Source organism: Hippopotamus amphibius, chromosome 2 (genome assembly GCF_030028045.1).
Source record: "Hippopotamus amphibius kiboko isolate mHipAmp2 chromosome 2, mHipAmp2.hap2, whole genome shotgun sequence".
NCBI lineage: Eukaryota > Metazoa > Chordata > Mammalia > Artiodactyla > Hippopotamidae > Hippopotamus > Hippopotamus amphibius.
Window position 1 is genome coordinate 39930950 of NC_080187.1, and position 17497 is coordinate 39948446.

A 17497-nucleotide genomic window follows, 5' to 3' on the forward strand; every position below is an offset into this window, starting at 1 on the left:
ATTCCTACCACTGACAGCTGAGTGGTGCGTTTGCTCTGCAGAAAAAATAAGTCATCAGTTGAGCTGACTGAAAAATTTCCAAGGAGGGGAACCACTTCCCTAAGGTGACTTTCTAGTAGGGAAACCTCCACGTCAAGTTTAAAGTATGCTTTCCCGACACATTAACATGGCCCACATGACAGATTCTTAAGCAGCTTCTGTGCTTTTCCTGGACCCTACAGCAACCAGCCAGGGTCTAGGACAGCAATACCCCCGCCTAAACAGTGCCATTCAGAGTTCTGCCCCGTGTGGGAGTCTCTGGTCACCGAGTTCTAAATAATGATTAAGCTGTTGTTTCTTCTTCATCATTATTTTCAGAAAGTATACCTGTCCTTAACCCTCTTCAGCTATAGACGACCTATCTTCCCTACTTCTCTAAAGGATACAAAACATTCAGTGAGGAGGGAGGTGTGAGCTGCTACACATTTTCATTAAGGCTAAGCTAAGTGGCAGGAGACAAAGCCCATCTCCTCGAATTTCATCAGGGAGGAAATGGGCTTTGGGGGGGGAAGGGCATGATATCTATTTCTCAGGAAGAACTCCAGAGGACTGGTCACCTTTTAGCCAAAGCCAAAGGAAGCAATTAGTAAGAGCTGAACTATCTCCTTACTTTCCCTTACACACAAGCCCTGAGTTACCCAAAACCCATGCCTCCAACACAGTACACAGAAAAGACACACTATTATTAGATAAATATTTATTGGGGGGAATCAATATTTTCCACAAGGAAGGAATTATTTTGGGATGGGACGTTTTCCTCCCTGGAAATTCTGGAGAAGTGGTTTCTGTCTAAATAGTAGAGACAGGTTTCTGAACACAGTGCCTTCAGCACTGGTGAGCACAGCCGGAGGGGCCTGGCCGGCTTGACGCCTGCAGGTGGGGCTTCGATGGGGCATAGGCTCCCTGCGGGGCACTGGTGGCGGATGTTTCTGACACAACTGCTGGTCCTTAAATGCCACAACTTTCTGGGGGTGTCTGTTCTTATCTCTGATCTGTCTTGTACTTGGAGGATAACTCTGGCCAGCAAAGATAGCTTCTTGACGGCAGAACTTGGTATTTGTCACTTTAGAGGAGGAAGCCCTGTAGTTGAAAGGAGGCCCCTGGACAGGCCCTGTCTGGACATGCACTTCCACCTTTTGCTGAGTTTTCCCAGACTGCACTGGGGAAGATAGGGGCTCTTGAGAGCCGGTGACATCTATTGCATGCCGACACCCCAGTTTCTCCTCTAGGAACTTCCCAGTGTCTGTCACAATTTTCTGAGCTTCAGGTGTCCCAGTAAAGGCAGCTCTACTTTTAAAGAGGCCTCTGTTCTGCGCAGCTGATAAGGGGCTGCCCTTTTCTTGCCTTTTGCATTTTATCCTGAGATAAAGCCATTGCAAAAAGTGCTTCATTCCTTTTCTGATATGGCCTTCAGGAAGAGGCTGTCCCTTCTGTGATGGGGTCTGGAAAGACTTGCTCACAAGTGTCTCCTCTAGTACCATCTCCTGAGTAGGGAAACTCTTCCTCCTAAGTTGGGATGTCCCTAACCTGGCATCCCCTCCACCAAGCTCTTCTGCTTTGGGCCCCAGAAGGCTCGCTCTCTTTGCAGTTGTTGGGCAGTTCTTATCCTGGCACCTCCTTAAGGCATGCTTAGGGACCCATGGTTCCTGCTGCTGCTCCATCCTGATTCCTCTGTCCCGCAAATGGACATGCAGCACCTGGGAGTCACCCATGTCTCCACCTAAGACACCCTGGGCGTGAGTCAGTGAGGCCTTGTAAGTCAAGTTATCTGAAGCAAGGGACAAGTCAGTGGGTTGACCTTGAGCCTGGCTATGCTCCCTGTTCTCTAATTTAAACTTTAACTCACCAAACAGTTGTTCTCTAAGGGCTAATGATTCAGGATCTTGGGGAACTGGAAGTTTGGATGGGGGGTTTTTAGTGGTCACAGTAGTCTCTACTTGATTCTTATTCACATTTATCATTTGGGAGCTCCCCAACTTGCTGGTTGTCAACATGTCACAAGTTTTTAGTTGAAGAGTATCAAGCTCATCGGCCCTGAATATCTCCCTAGACACCTTGGACGTGGAAACAGGTTCTGACTTCTCCACCTTTTTGCCCTGTTGCATTTCTCCTTTATCACTGGAACTCACAGTCTTGTACTTCGGCTCATATCCGGTCCCAGCTTGCTTTGCAAGCAGTTTTGGGGGATATCTGTTGGCTAGTTGAGTCTGTCTATGACTTGCTTTCCCTGTGATGCAGAGTGAGGCAGGCAGACGAGTCTGGCTGGCATCCTTAATTCTCTGACTATCCTTTGCAAGCCCACGATTGACATCAGAGTGTGACTGTCTCAGGATCCTCTGTCCTCCTTTGCCTGCAGGTGAGGTGGCAGGGAGAGAATGATCCAGGACAGGGGCTGAATTTGTTGTTCCCACTTTGTCTCCGTGGAGAGACTGAGAGCTTCCTTTGAAGGACCTGAAGCTCCCAGATTTGGAGTCTGCCTCAGAAGTCACACTGGTTGAGGAGGGAAAGTTGGCATAGGACAAGGACTGGGATGAGGCATCTTTCAATTTAAAGATCTGAATGGATTCAAGGACCTTGGTGGGAAGGCCCCACAACATCCTCATACGAAACCTTTTAATATGGGCTTCCAGCATCTGTTGTGCACTGGAATCAACAAAAGTCAGGTCCTGGACGGTATTCAGGGAGTAGGCCTCATCCGCTGATGATGGCAAACTTGTCTGTTTTATTTGGGTGTGGGATTTCACAGAAGGAAGCAATGTTTGCTTGATAGCGTGCCATGAACTATGCACAGTCCCAGGGAACTGACCTTCATTTATTTCCTCAAGCTTCTTGCTCAAATGTACGTTTAGGACATTTTGAAGTTGTCTCTGACCTAAACTCTCTGCTGACACCCTTGAATTTTTCTCTGAGGGACTCACCATCTGACTGTTTAGGTCTTTCTCAGAGTCATACCCCAAATCCTTATCTGAAGAGCTCTTTGGGTCAGTCAACAGATGATCTTTTGGGCCTTTCTCTAGGCCATGTCCCTGATCCTTCCCCACATCTTCCTTTCCCTGGAGCATTTCTGAGCTCCTCTCATGGAAGCTTCCAGGTTTGCTCAATCCAACATTTTTGCTACTCTGACCTTTAAACACAGAGATCAATGAGACCCCATAATCGCTCTCTGACTCAGATGTCTCTGCAAAACCACTTGGAGGCAGCATCAGTGACACAGACTCATAGATTCTGCGGGGCAGGCCCCACCGGTGTTGGATGAGCCTCTTTTGAAGGTGATGCTCTAGTTTCTTCCGAAGTTCCTCACTGAGAGGAAACTCCCCAAGAAGGATGGAGACTGAAACATGGGCCCCGGGGGCCCGATGGCAAGGAATGTTAGGAGCTGATGGACAAAAGTTTTCCTGAGATCTTTGGACCACAGAGGGTAAACCCCACAAACTTTCCTGTTGTTTCTGCAATATGTTCCATTCCAGCTGTTGAATTTCAGATGAGGAGAGAGACTCTGATTCATCCTGAGGTCTATGGAAACTTACTCCACAGGTCCTAATCTGGGGTAGAGGACCAAATGGTATGACTGGGAGTGGGGACTGAGGGTTGGCCTGGGACTGGACCTGAGCGAGAGGTAGGGGCTGAGATTGAGGCAGGATTTGAGGCAAGGTCTCAGGCTGAATCTCAGGCAAGGACAGTGGTAGGGGATGGGGAAGTACTGGGGATTCTTGGCCTGTGGAGGCATTCAAGTTTTTGTTGAAAATAAAGATTGAGGAACTGTCACCTGAGACACGAACAGCAGAGGGCAAGGACTCACTGTGCAGAGATGGGAGACCCCAGAAGAGCTGGATACGTTTTTGCTGTAAATGGTCCTCCAAGGTCTTAGGATACGGGGGCTGCTGATGCACGTGAAGCTCCTTTGCTTTGTCTTTGCTGCTCCAGAAAGGAAGGCAGACTGCCAAGTCATGCTTATCAGCCACTGACTCTAACATTTTCCCTGAAGAATTTAGTTGGTAGTCTGGCCTAAGTTGTTCTGGAAAAGAATGTTTTTTCTTTTCCTTTTCTTTCCACATCAGGAAATCACACCTCTTTTGGACTTGTCTCTCCAGGAGTGCCAGGACGTCAGGGCTGAGAAATGAGAGGTTACCAGGCTCTACAAGGTTGGCTGCAGGGTCTCCCCCAAAAGAGGCCTCTGAAGAATGGAGGGCAAGAAACTCTTGGTTGAAATCACATTGTGCCAGTGTGGAAGGGAACAAGGCTTGGGCATGAGCTTGCCACCAGAAGTCTGAAATTGACAAGCTTGAATGATCAGTGCCTCTGAGTGTCGGGACATAAGTGGACAATATACCAGGGCTTTCTGGAGGTGAGTTCTCAGGAACAGGCTTCAATAAGATGGCAACTGATTTAGATGGAGTGACAGTTAAAGTGCAGTCTGGCTGTGGTGAAACAGACGGAGTTGGTGGTGCAAGATGACAAGAAAAAGAATCAGGGGGATTCACTGCCTGGGACAAGTCTGATAAGGGGTTGATATCTTGGGAAAGGGTGGGGTCAAGAGAAAAGATGGTATTTAGAGACAAAGTGGCCTCTGGTGGGAGAACAGGATCTGCTGTCTGAGTGTCATGTGGGAGGAGAGGGGGAAAGGCAAGGGATTTGGGTAGGGAATAGTCCACTGGGAACTCAGAATCCAAGGAAGGAAAAGGCTCTGGTGCCAGAGAGTGACCCAGTGGTGAGGGTGCAAAAAAGTCAACTAAGGGGGTCATTGGGTTAGGGGAGAGAACCGAGGGGGGCAGTGGGGAAGGTTCAGGCAGAGAGGCTGGTGTTAGGTTTCCTGGAGAGACTGCCGAGGAGGCAGGGGACAGAGTAAACGATGACTCAGTCACAGGAGCTGTGGGAGCCAAAGGGGACACAGAGGAAGTAGCATCTTCCAGGGCCTCCGGGAACAGCAGCCGAATGACCTCAGCAGTTGCATTAATGCACACCTCACAGGAGGGGTCTGGACATAAGAGCTGACGAAAGCGGATGGTGCTGCAGGAGACAGGAAGTACAAAGATGAAACCAGGACCAGAACGACGAAAGGGGGACCTGCTAGTCTGGAAGGGGTGGGGTCACTTGAAGCCTGCTGCCCCTTCACATTTCTCCACATCCATGACTTCACATCATGCTCAATAGCCCTCACCACATACTCATTCCTATGCTACCCCCTCCCGTGACTACAGCAGGTTGCACTGAATCCCTGGAATTGCATAGAACATGCTAAGGAAGGATCAGGAAAGAAAGGGAAAGACTAGTCACCTTTTCAGAATAGAAATCAGCATTCTTTTCTCTCCTGTTTTTGTCTGGTGACGTCTCCAACCTGAGAAACCAGGAGAATGAATTATATGTAATGAAAATAGAAGCATAGGTATAATAACAGAGTCCCCTTATGGGAAACCCTTGGGATATTATACTCTGAAAGACCCAAGAATTAGTAGATAAGGTCAAATGGTCAATGATATTAACAAGGTTCACATATGTATGTTGCTTCTTGTAAAGCAACATGCCTTATATCTCATGTGATGCTCAAAACCACCATGTGAAAAACAGAGATCAGTGTTGCCTCAGAGAGGAATCTAATCATCCAGGAAGTCAAAGGACTTTTACAAAGTCAGGACACAGACGTTCTGACTCTGGACACCTCACATGGCCACCTGTTGGGAGACGCCCATCGTCCAGGTCCATCACTGCTTCATGCCCAGCGGTGAGCAGAGCAGGGACCCTGAGAAGTGTCTCAGGCTCCGACTGCCTTCCCATGAGTCTCTCCTCTCAGAGCTCTGGTTTCTGAGAGAAACTGTATCTGGCAGCTGACAGCCTCAGCGATCATGGACCTTGGATCCCATGGAAAAGGCAGGAAGGGTCGCCCTGGGAGAGTTCCGGTGGAATAGGCAGAACCTTACCTTTCATTGTTCCACCTTTCCTTCTCCTCTTGGCTCTGCCCTGACGCTGAGAACAAAAAGAAAAGATTGAGGGGCTGGGGCTATTTCTCGCACTCCTCTCTAGGAAGCTCAGATATTCATTATTCATGAATTATATGACTCTATTTTCATTAGCAGAACTTTAGGTTCCTTTCCTTTTATCAATTTTAAAGGTTTAAACTGTTTTCAATTTTTTCTTATTCAAAAAACTCAGAGAAGGACTTTTGTCCATGAGGTCCACACTTGATATTCTCCGTCAGAAGTCATCTGCCCGAGGAGGGCATAGACTCTGAGGCCAACAGTCATGTCCGTGTCCCTCAGATAGGACCCTGTATCCTGGAGTTCGGGCTCCAGCCTCTGCTCAGAGGCTCTCAGAGGCTCAGCACTGCTGCCCTGATCAGCCCAACACAAAGGAAGGTTGGGTCGAATGATGCCTGACGTGAGAATGTGACTCATGATCAAGCGCTGGGGATCTCTGTTGTCCTGCAGAGATCCAGAACTCTACATAACCCAACCCAGGGCCACAAAATTACTGTTTGGGATTTTATCCTGGAATCCTCCAAACACTCAGATGGTCTGGAGGGCTTCAAATGGAAGCCTTAGTCCTCTCTGAACCACTGGCCCTATTTGGTCTATGATAGTCTTTCCTCTCCTTGAAATTCCCATCTTAAGTGTCTCTCTGACCCGACCAAACTCATTTTAAAAGGTGGGAGTGATGAGGAAATTGAAACTTCCTCTCTTCGATCTTGCAAAGGCCTGCTCGCCGCCACTCTCAGTTAAACAGTAAAATGAATTACTAAGAGTGATCAGATAAGGGAAGACAGTCCCGCTCTCAGGCACCCACCCCAAGCCTTTGTTTGAGACCCTTTGCACATAGACTTGTTAAGTGACCATTAAGTTCAACCCACAACCAATGTGAGAATGCAAATTGTGACCTTAGTCCTGATAGGAATGGCATGTCTGGCTCCTACAAGTTCCTGTTAGGACCCCCTACCATGTGTGTAACCCCTGGGAACTCCCGCGCTCTGTAACTGCCCCTGACCTATAGTAATTTGTAGCCAATCAGTTTGTACCAAGTATAGCTGTATGTTTTAACCTATATAAGGAGAAGACTCCCCTGAAACGGGGCCCCAGAATTTTGGAGCGTTCGCTCGTCTGGGTCCGCCGGCTCAATAAACCTGAGTTCTCCAACTCTCCGAGTGTGGTGCTTGGTTTCTCGTGGGATCAGTTTTTTTTCTGCAACAGGAGTAGAAATGGAAACAACAATAAAGAATCTCTGTTGAGGGCTCGCCCACGGTTACTTACTTTTCGGATATCTTTGGTTTCACAGAAAGTAGGTAAACATGGAAACCCCACTAGGTACCACAGGAACAGAAGAAGCAACCCCAACCCACACAGGACGATGAGGTTGGGGTCAATATCCAAAAATGTTGAGCCGAAACTCAAACATGGGTTAGTAGGGCTGTTCAAAAATGAGAAAACATTCCATTTTCTGAATTCCATTGTCTGAATCGCAAGGCTGCCTAAGGCAACTGAGCACTGAGAGTGCGGGCGCTTGAGTATAGCTCCAGGCCTGCATCACAGAGCACTGAAGAGTCACAAAGGGTTTCTGAGAGTGGGGGGAGGGGACAACATGAAGAGGGTGTGTCCACGGCCCCTCCCCTACCAACCAGTCCCGCAGACCCCTCCACTACTGCTGGGCCTTCCCCGTCCCTCTGCCCTACCCTGCCAATCCTGTTTTCCAACTCCACCCTTTCATGGTTTCATATGTTTACATTAACAAAATTTTCTGCTTGTCCCATCTGTAACCCAGATATTACCTGGGTCCCCTTTACTGTGTGAGAAACTTGACTTGGGTCTCACCAATTCCACTGCCTTGAAAGTCTGAAATACTGTCTGGAATTTTTGCTTGTACCCAGACATTTACACTGAGGATCATTTATGTCCTTAAATCCATCCTTTCTATAGAATGTTTTTGCTATACAAACCCAGATATAGAACCTAAAAAGTTCTTTTATCTAGTTTTGTGAATGTTGGATAGGAAATTTTGCTTTTTGTTTCAGTCAGCCTTTACCATCTTCAGTCAGAGGTGCTGATTCAAATAATTAAGATGAATAATTCATTATTCAACATTCACAAAACTAAAGTTACTATAAAATAAATGCAAATAATTAAATTTTCACATGATCTTGAGGATAAGTCTGTAGCACTTATTTTTCTGAAGTTAGGGAAGCTTAAACTGCATAAAGACTTTTAGGACATGCTACACACACACATACCCATCTGACAAACCAACCTGGTATTTTCAAATCTAAGAATAAAGTGTTTTCTCATTTTATTTCAATCTTTCATTTTTTATTTTGACTCTACTCCTTCTTACTCCACCTAAAATACAGAGAGTCCCTGCACTCTACATCAGTTTTCTAACGTGCAGAAATCCCCGTCCTAGTCAGCTTGGGCTGCCGTAACAAAATACCATAGACTAGGTGCTTAAACAACAAACACTTATTTCTCATAATTCTGGAAGCTGGGAAGTCCAAAATGAAGGCAACAGCAGATTCTGTGTCTGATGAGACCCAGTTCCTGGTTCATATACAGCTATCTTCTCCCTGCAACCCCACATGGCAAAAAAAGAGGGTAAGGGAGCTCTGTGAGGTCTCTTTTATAAGAACACTAATTCCATTCATGAAGGCTCCACTGTTATGGTCTAATCACCACCCAAAGGACCCATCTCCTAACACCATCATTCTGGGTTCAGAATTTCAACATACGAATTTGGTGGGACACAAGCATTCTGTCCGTAACACTACCCAAAGGCTGGTAAAGGTTACACTGTGCTAAGTCCTCTGGGGGCAGGGTGGTACCTAGGAATGCCAAAGCCTTAGGGAAGAATCAAATCTTGAGCAGCCTTACCTGATTATCCTTGCAGGCCCTGTAAATATAATCTTTTCCTAAGAGCACCTTGCCACAAAAAAAGGTTGAGAAGCTCTGCTCTATAAAATCATGCCCACATATGTTCGAAAATCAACTGCCTGCCACGCTTTTTTTCAGGCTCCTCTTGTCAGGTTTAAATAATCCCAGTATTTCCCTCCCCTCTTCCTACATCTTCCTTTCTAAACTCTTTATCTTCATGACAGCTGTCCTCTGAACTGTTTCCTAATTTCTCATGTCTTTCTTAAACTGTGATGCCCTTTATTTGACACCCATGGCCTAGCACAGTTACTGGATCTCCTGTGAAAGGGTTAGACAGCCTTCAAACCCACAGAGTCTTCTTTCAATTATGTAGGAACAGGTAACCTGCCCTGAGGATAAAATCTGCTGAGAGGCACCACTTCCTCCTTGCCTGTATATGCAGCCTCAGCCAAGTTTTCGCTTAATAAATATTTACTGCTGGAAACTAGGAGACACAAGTAACTGTAAGTCACAGCCTCTGTCCTTAAGGACCTCATGATACGGTTTTAGGAAAAGCCCTACACAGGTCAAGAGTTACATAACTGCAGGAGCGGTCCCCCATGGCATTTGTGAATTGCCAAGTGATCTCTGGAATAGATCAGAGAAGGGACAGATGCTGTGGGTGATAACTGCTCAGACATATTATGCTCCTTAGGAAAGTATCCCTGCATGCCTACCCTCTCTGATTTTCTGACACAAACTAACAATTCATTGAGAAGATGGTTAAAGAAGAGCTTTTCTCTTTTAAAAGGGTACATGTTGGCTAGATATCCTTACCTATGTTTGTGTGCCTTGTGTTTAAAACTTACAAGAAGTTTCAATAAAAAGGCTTTTCCCAAAATGTTAATCAGATTCTTTTTCAGAACCTGGTAGAAGCTCCTTCAAAATTTAAAGAAACAAGGACCAAATGTACAAAACATTTTTTGTCTTTTTGTACCAACCACAAATAAACTCCATTGATATTTAGTAGGAGAGGGTCGTAGCACTTATCCTTCCTAGACTAGCATCAATTATAAATTATAAATTTATTTGTCTAATTTATAAAACATTTTGCTTTCAGTGATCTCAGTGGATTTTCACAAACATTCTGTGATGTAAACAGGACAGGTATTATTGTGCCCATTTTATCAATGAATAAAACTGAAGCTCAGAAAGGGGAAGTGACTTCCCTAGATCATTCAGCAAATAAGTAGTAGAGCCCTGACTACTAAATTCCCCACATTCTCAATGCATCTATTTTAAATAATATAAACAAGTGACTTCTTAAAATAAAAAGTATGCTCTGATCCTAAAATTAAAGCAGTTATTTGATTGAGAATATATTCACTTTGTCCATTAAGTGCTGCCAAATTTGGGAAGTAATTTTTGGCATCCTGTCCCCTCTTAGGTACCTTTCCCTTTTCATCCTTAGCAGCAAAATCTTGATAGGTTTTCCCTATTGCCCTCTTAAAGCCCGCTTTAAGGAACTCTATTACATATGACTCTCAGTAAGGTATAAATAAAAAATAAAAGTTTAAGATGTCATCCCTCCCAGGAACACATTTCACACATTTTACATATATCTAACCCCAAAGCCTTGTAATAAAGCTCTCACCAGAACATTTCAGGCAGCCCATCCTGAAGTGGCAGCAGTGGCTTTTAGTAGAGTGAGATCTTCTCCTTTCCAGCCAATGGCATCTTCCCAGTTGACCTTCATCACCACACGGAAGTCTGGTCCCAGATTTCAGGCTGCACATAGTTAGATTATCTCCAAGGAAGAGTATTTTCCAAAAGCTCTACCAGAAATAATATGCTGCTGTTGGAGGAGACTCAGTAGAGATAAGTCATTCGTTTAGGACTATCTCATGTCCTCAGTGTTCTCACTCACATCCTGGCCACTGTCCCAGGGATGAGCCACATGGAGGGAGCTATTCTTAGGTTACCAAAAAGCCTGAAGAACAACAGATTCTAGGGCAGAATCCCTTAAAACCACACTTAATACAGCAGCTTTCAGATGCTCTTCATTCACACACACACACTTTCATTGAACTCCACCATGTAGCATTTCTAGTAGAAATATCAAGAAAATAAGGCATTGCCTCCACCCTCAGGCAGGTCATAGTTCAGTAGGTGAGACCTGCAAACAACTATAATAAAGTGATATGAACTATAAAGGAAGTAGGAATAAGGACACAACGAAAATATAAATAAAGGAGCAATTAATCCTTCTGCCAGGAGCGAGACGAGAGAGAGTCAGGGAAAACTTTGGAGCTGGTGCCAACTGAGATGGGCCTTGTGAGGTCACTTCCTCCTCTGCCTCCTCCTCCTGCTCCTCTCCTTCCTTGCCCTGGCCCTCTTTCTGTTCTTCACCTCTTTCCTCCTCATCCTCCTTTTCTTCTTTCTTTAGACTTTATTTTTTAGAGCAGTTTTAGGTTCGCAGCAAAACTGAGCAGAAAATACAGAATTTCCGTATGCCATTTGACTCCCCAACACCCCTCCACACACACACACAACCTCTCCCACTATCGACATCCAGCACCAGAGTGGGACATTGGTTACAATCATACCTACCCTGACACATCATTCTCACCAAGAGCCCATAGTTTACATGAGTTTAGATAAGTCTATCCACCACTGCAGTATCAAGCAGAGTAGTTTCGCTGCCCTAAAAATCTGTGCTCTGCCTATTCACCCCATCCTCCACCCTAACCCCTGGCAACCGCCAATGTCTTTACTGTCTCCGGCATTTTGCCTTTTCCAGGATGTCATTATAGTTGAAATTATACAGCGTGTATGTCGGCTTTTCAGATTGGCTTCTTTCACTAAGTAATATGCATTTAAGTTTCCTGCATGTATTTTCGTGGCTTAATAGTTTATTTCTTTTTCGTATTGAATACTATTCAATTGCCTGGATGTACCACAGTTGATTTATCCATTCACCTTGGACATCCTGTTGCTTCCCAGTTTTGGCACCTATGAATAAAGCTCCTATAAACGCTTTTGAAAAACAAAGAAAACACATTATTGAGGCATAATTCACATAGCATATAATGCGCCTATTAAAAGTGTACAGTTCAATGACTTTTAGTGAATTCACAATGTTGTGCATCCATCACTGCAATCAATTAGAGAACACTTTCATCCCTCTGAAAAAGAAAGTCTGTTTCCCTTAGCCTTCACCCTTCAATTTCACCACTCTCCCCAGCCCTAGGTTACCACTAATCTACTTTCTCTATAGATGTGTCAATTCCAGACATTCATATAAATGGAATTATACAATATGTGGCCTTTCATATCTGGCTTCTTTCACTTAGCATAATGTTTTCAAGGTTAGTGCATGTTGTAACATGTATCAGTACTTCACTTCTTTTTATGGCAAATAACATTCCATTGTATGGATCTACCACATTTTGTTTACACATTGACCAGCTGATGAACATTTCGGTTGTTTCCACTTTTGGCTATTATGAATAAAGCCACTATGAACATTTGTGTACACATTTTGGTGTGGACTTATGTTTTCATTTCTTCGTTACTGATTTTTGCAATAACTTAAAAGTCATACTTTGTCTAAGTTTGTTGTTTTCTGAGATTTTAGTAATATGACCATATCAGACTCCCTATGAAGTGAAATCTTTGGGGTCTAAATGCAGTTTTTGTCAAATGCATCCATTTGCCCTCCTGCCAACACTCTCAAAATTAGCCCTTGAATCAGCAGGAATGATGGTGATGCATAATGCTTAACATTTAAAAGTAATGAATACCTTATGTTCTCAAGGTTCTATTCTTAATCAGAAAGGGGTGTGGGAAGAGGAAGTGCAATCCAGCCAAAGTGAACGTGAGCAAACCTATAACATATATATATAAAAGTGCATATCTGGTCACACTGAAACATTGGACATGTGTCTGAGGATGAGACTAGCAAAAAAATTAGGCTGAAAAGAAGGGGACTCAATTGTGAAAGACCTTCAATGACGTTTAAGAAGCTTGAACTCTGTACCAAGGCAGTGGGAAGCTACGGTTTTCAAAACCAGAAGAATGGCATGCCCAGATCTCTGTTTTTAAAAGATGACCGGCAAGCTGATTAAGAGTTAGGGGGAAATATGCAAATTAATCACCATATCACATAGGACTCTCACTCTTGCAGATGGTAGAAAACCTGATGAATTCTAGCTTAAGCAAAAATTTTAACTTATTGGCTTCTATTTCTCCACAACACAGGAGCAGATTCCGCTTCTGACTCGCTAACTCTTGGTTCTGCTTTCTTGGCACTGAGTCCCTCTCAAAGCCACTCCTCCTATAGTCCCAAGACGGCATCCAGCCAGGAAAAACAGAATCGTTGTTCCAGTTTTTCAACTAAAGTCCCAAACATGCAAGTGACTGGGACCAGCTCAGGTCATAAGAACACCCCTGAAATAATTACTGGGAACCAGAGAAGATTACTGGCCTAGTCTAGGTCAGTGCTACTCAAAGTGTGCTCCATAGACTAGTGCCTATTTCCACGTTTTTGTTCCCATCTGCAACAAGATAAGTAGAGAGACTGAGGATGGTTAGAAACTTTTATTGCAATTTGACAGAGTAATTAAATCTAATAATAAAAAACTGAGGCTTCTATTTTGTATGTACGTGTGTGTCATTTTTCCAGGGATTCGTTTTTATTATATTTTACACAAGTTCCTGTCCACCGTGGAGGGGGTGTAGGAGATGAAGCAAACTGGTCCTTCGCCACAGGTAGCCTGAGAAGCTGTGGTCTCATGTTCATGCTCCACTGTGAAGCCTGTGGGTGAGTCAGCATTCTGGAAGTACATACGGAGACTTTGGGGAGGTCTCTCCCTCTTGCCACGCAAGAAGGCAAAAACAAATGTCTGCTATAATAGTGGGATCTTAGTTGGAGAAAGCAAGGACACTCCCAGACTTACTTTCGCTCTCTTATTTTCTTATGATTTTTTCCACATTGACCTGCCCATATGGAGTCCCTAGTAAGAATTCACTCTGCATAAGCTTTGGATATGGTCATTTTAATAGGCTAAATGTTACATGGGCATTCACCTACCCTGCCCATTGGAACTTTTATTACTAGAATCAAAGCATTCGAATGGCTCTCTTAAGCCATTAAGAGAAAAACAACTTTAAGCTAGACTAACACAAGGCAATTACTAAGCTGAGCCAAATTCCTCTGCCATGCCCTTGGCACTGAGGTATGGAAACTCTACAGCCCTATAAGAGGTCTGAAGGAAAAAAATATTTCAGACAAATTTAAGGGGTCTAAATTTCTCATTAAAAATACATTTCAGAAAATTGTTTTAAGTTAACTTGCTAGGGCAGTTGTATGGCAAGGAAATGTGTATAGCAATATGGCAAACTGCAGCTTTCATCTCTCTTTTAAAATAAAATGGAAACAATAAAAACACAATTAAAAATAGAATTAAAAAAGCAAAATCTGAAAGAGTATTTTGATTTTTTTCTAATTAAAGCTCAGCAATTAAAGTTCTGCTGGAGAACAACCTGTGTTTTTAATCTCACACAAAGCTAATATACGCACAGGATTTGAGATGTCTGCTAACACTCAGAACTGGAAGTGACCTTGGAAAACCTTCTAGTCTGGCTTTCTCATTTTACAAATTGGAAACTGAGGCCAGAGCAGGTTTATTTCTTTCTTCCTTAATCCTTTCTTTCGTGTGTGTGTGCGCGCGCATGTGTGTGTTTTCTCAGCAGACTTCGAAACTTGGTGTCTGCACATAATTTAGGCACTCAGTATAGGACTTTCTTCTTTCCAGCATGAAGAAAAGGACTCAAAAACACCAAATTTTATGCAGTACTACCTCGAAATCTGCAACTTTTGCCTAAGCAAACTTTACAAACAATTGAGATAGTAGTGTGTTTTTTTGCGAAAACCAAATGGAAATATAGCATACGCTTTCATGCCTTCTGCCATAAGCTGAATGTAACAGCAGTCCTTGATGACTCCAGCTTAGTCTAATAAGCGGCTGTGGAACTCCAGAGAAGCAAGTGTAGGCGGTCTGGGACATGCACACAAGTGTGCACTGACTCCGGAAGTGCCCCCCCAAACCTGCTATCATTAAAAAAAAAAATCCATCACCTGTATTTTAGGAGTTTACCTCTTTTTCATATAAATACAACGATTGTTTATCAAATATACATACACAGTGCAAAGTGACGCGTGAGAACTGCCTTTAGCAGGTCACAGGGATACCCTAAAGAGTTAATGTAGTTTGGATCACTTTTATCCCCTCAGAGGGTGAGGGAACCACAGGAAGGAAATGCAATAGAACTAAGATTTGGTGGGTAGCTAATTTGTGCCCCAAACTTTCACTCATTTCATTTCTTAATTATCTTGTGAGAGAAGAAATATGTCTCTCATTTCACAGATAACAAGACTGAGCCCCAGAAAGAGTAAATAACTTGCCCAAGTCCATAAGAGCTAAAAAGTGACAACGTAAGGATTTGAACCAAGCTTGCTCTGGTCCCAGACATGCATCTTCAGTCCACACGATGCTCTCTCAGAGAGTAGAGTCACTAGGTCTTGATCCCTGACTCTTCAATATCATGCCAGCAGCTATATTTTGCTGTAATAATAAACCACCCCAAAACTTAGTGGCTTAAAACAATGAACATTTTATCTGCTTATAATTCTGCAATCTGGGCTCGGCCTAGCTGGGTGACCCTTCTGCTGATCTTACCAATGGTTACTCATAAGGATTCATCCAGCTGGTAGATCAGTAGGGGCCTGGGTTTCACTGGGACACTGAAATGGCCAGGCTTGCCTCTCAGGGCCTCTCCCTCTTATGTGGCTTTTCTGATGGCCTCTCCACATAGCTCTAGTAGGCTAACAGAACTCTTATAAAGCAGATTATGGCTCTGAAGAGAATAAAAGCAGAACTTCTTAAGGCTTAGAACAAGAACTATACAGCATCATTCTGCCACTTTCAGTTAATTAAAATAAGTCATAGTCCCAACTCAAGTTCAAAGAGAGAAGACTACACAGAGGCAAATATTGGGAGATGTGGATCTGGGGGCCAACAATGTAACAGTGGTCGCTATAATCTTCTTAAACGTTGGCACAATCAACTCTAAAAGTTGCTTTTTCTTATATACCTTATGCTTTTCTTATGTCCAGTTTTTCACTCTTTTCCTGTTTGTTTCTCCACTTTCTCCTACCATTTCTTAGCTTTTCTGCATTGTAACTGGCCTTCCTAACCAGCCACAAATAAAGGATGCCTCTCCTTCAGACCAGTGAACTGACCAATCGCATCTTGTCAACTCTAATCTTCAGGCCATCAGTCTTTGTAGCTAAAGTGTTCTATTGACAGAGGTTTCTTTGTTTTGGTTGTTGTTTCATGTTGCTTTGCTTTTTAAACTGGGTTCAAAGCTGGAAGTCTAATTTAAAGGAAATAGGGCATTACTGCCTCAAGAATCAACCTGAGTATATTTAAATGTTTTGCCCTTACACACAAAATCTAGAATCTATGATACTGCTCTTTAGTTTTACCTGCAAGAACGCAAGATGTCCAGTTCAGTGGCCAAGGCAACAAATCAACGTTTATCATGTTTTACATGCTTTAAATTTCTTTAGCAGTCATTCACCAGGGCAGAGAAGGAAGAGAGGCCTGCAGGAATCAGATAATTTCCAGCATTACAATTCTAGTTCACAGCAGGTTGCTTCTTACACGTGGCTAAAATGAGATCAGATTAAATTTCCATTGAATCATTCAACTGATCACTGCTTTCTGCTGTCAGGAGAGTTTCAAGAGTACCAAGAACTAGCCGAGGCCAAGAGAACTTGCTGTACAGATACCACAAGCATGAAGAGGGCAAAGGAAGTAAGAAACAACTATAAACACCCAAGGTGAAAATTCTTGCAGAAAGGGATCATGGGTTTCCATTTGAAATACTAAGGAATTAAAATGAAAGTTAAAAGTTGAAATGTGAATTACCCTTCAAGAGTTTCTACATCCATTCACTAACAATGTTTATCATTGTTTCTTTTATTCTGCTCTCTGAGGCCAGTCATTGGATCCTCGATTGCCGGATTACATCTCCACCAGACATTTAGGTGCAAAAATGAAAGGGGATTAAATTCAGCTGGGCTATGAATTGCTCGACTGAAGGAGGCAACTGAGATGAAATGTCTTTGTTATTACTTTAGACTAATTAATTGACTCTAATCTGTGTTCTATCATCACAAAACATCAAAAGTTGATTGAAAATGGGTATAAATTCATACACAAATGAATTCTGCACAAACTCATAACAACCCTTATAATGATTTGCAAAAGACCAATAAATACTCTATGAAAATTTTGCAGAATCTGACTAGATTCCGTTCTGTGGAGAGGGATGCACTCCACATCCCTCTTCTTCGCCGCCATCTTTTCTCTCCTTCTAGATTCCGTTCTTAGGAAGAAACAATTGATAAGTTTATCAAAGAAATTTTTGAATGAAGAATATGAATGGGTCTAGCCACACTAGATATTTAAATATATCATAAGGCTGAGCTGCAGGGAGGGTTCTACAGTGGTGCCCACCAGCACCAGTGTCCATGTGGTGGTGGAAGCTCCCAGGGGTGGCTGCCA

General features: G+C 43.5%; 1 protein-coding gene across 1 annotated transcript in view; it reads right to left on the reverse strand.

Annotated features, from left to right (window-relative positions):
• Positions 1-773: 773 nt before the first annotated feature.
• The window catches only part of LOC130844321 (spermatogenesis-associated protein 31D4-like), a 57839-nt gene continuing 41115 nt past the window's right edge, over positions 774-17497 (reverse strand). The window contains exons 2-5 of the mRNA XM_057720623.1: positions 7278-7434; positions 5955-6000; positions 5314-5374; positions 774-5046 (exon numbers count right to left, since the gene is read on the reverse strand). Of these exons, the coding sequence (XP_057576606.1) occupies positions 774-5046; positions 5314-5374; positions 5955-6000; positions 7278-7434 (4537 nt within the window). The remainder of the gene's footprint in view (positions 5047-5313; positions 5375-5954; positions 6001-7277; positions 7435-17497) is intronic.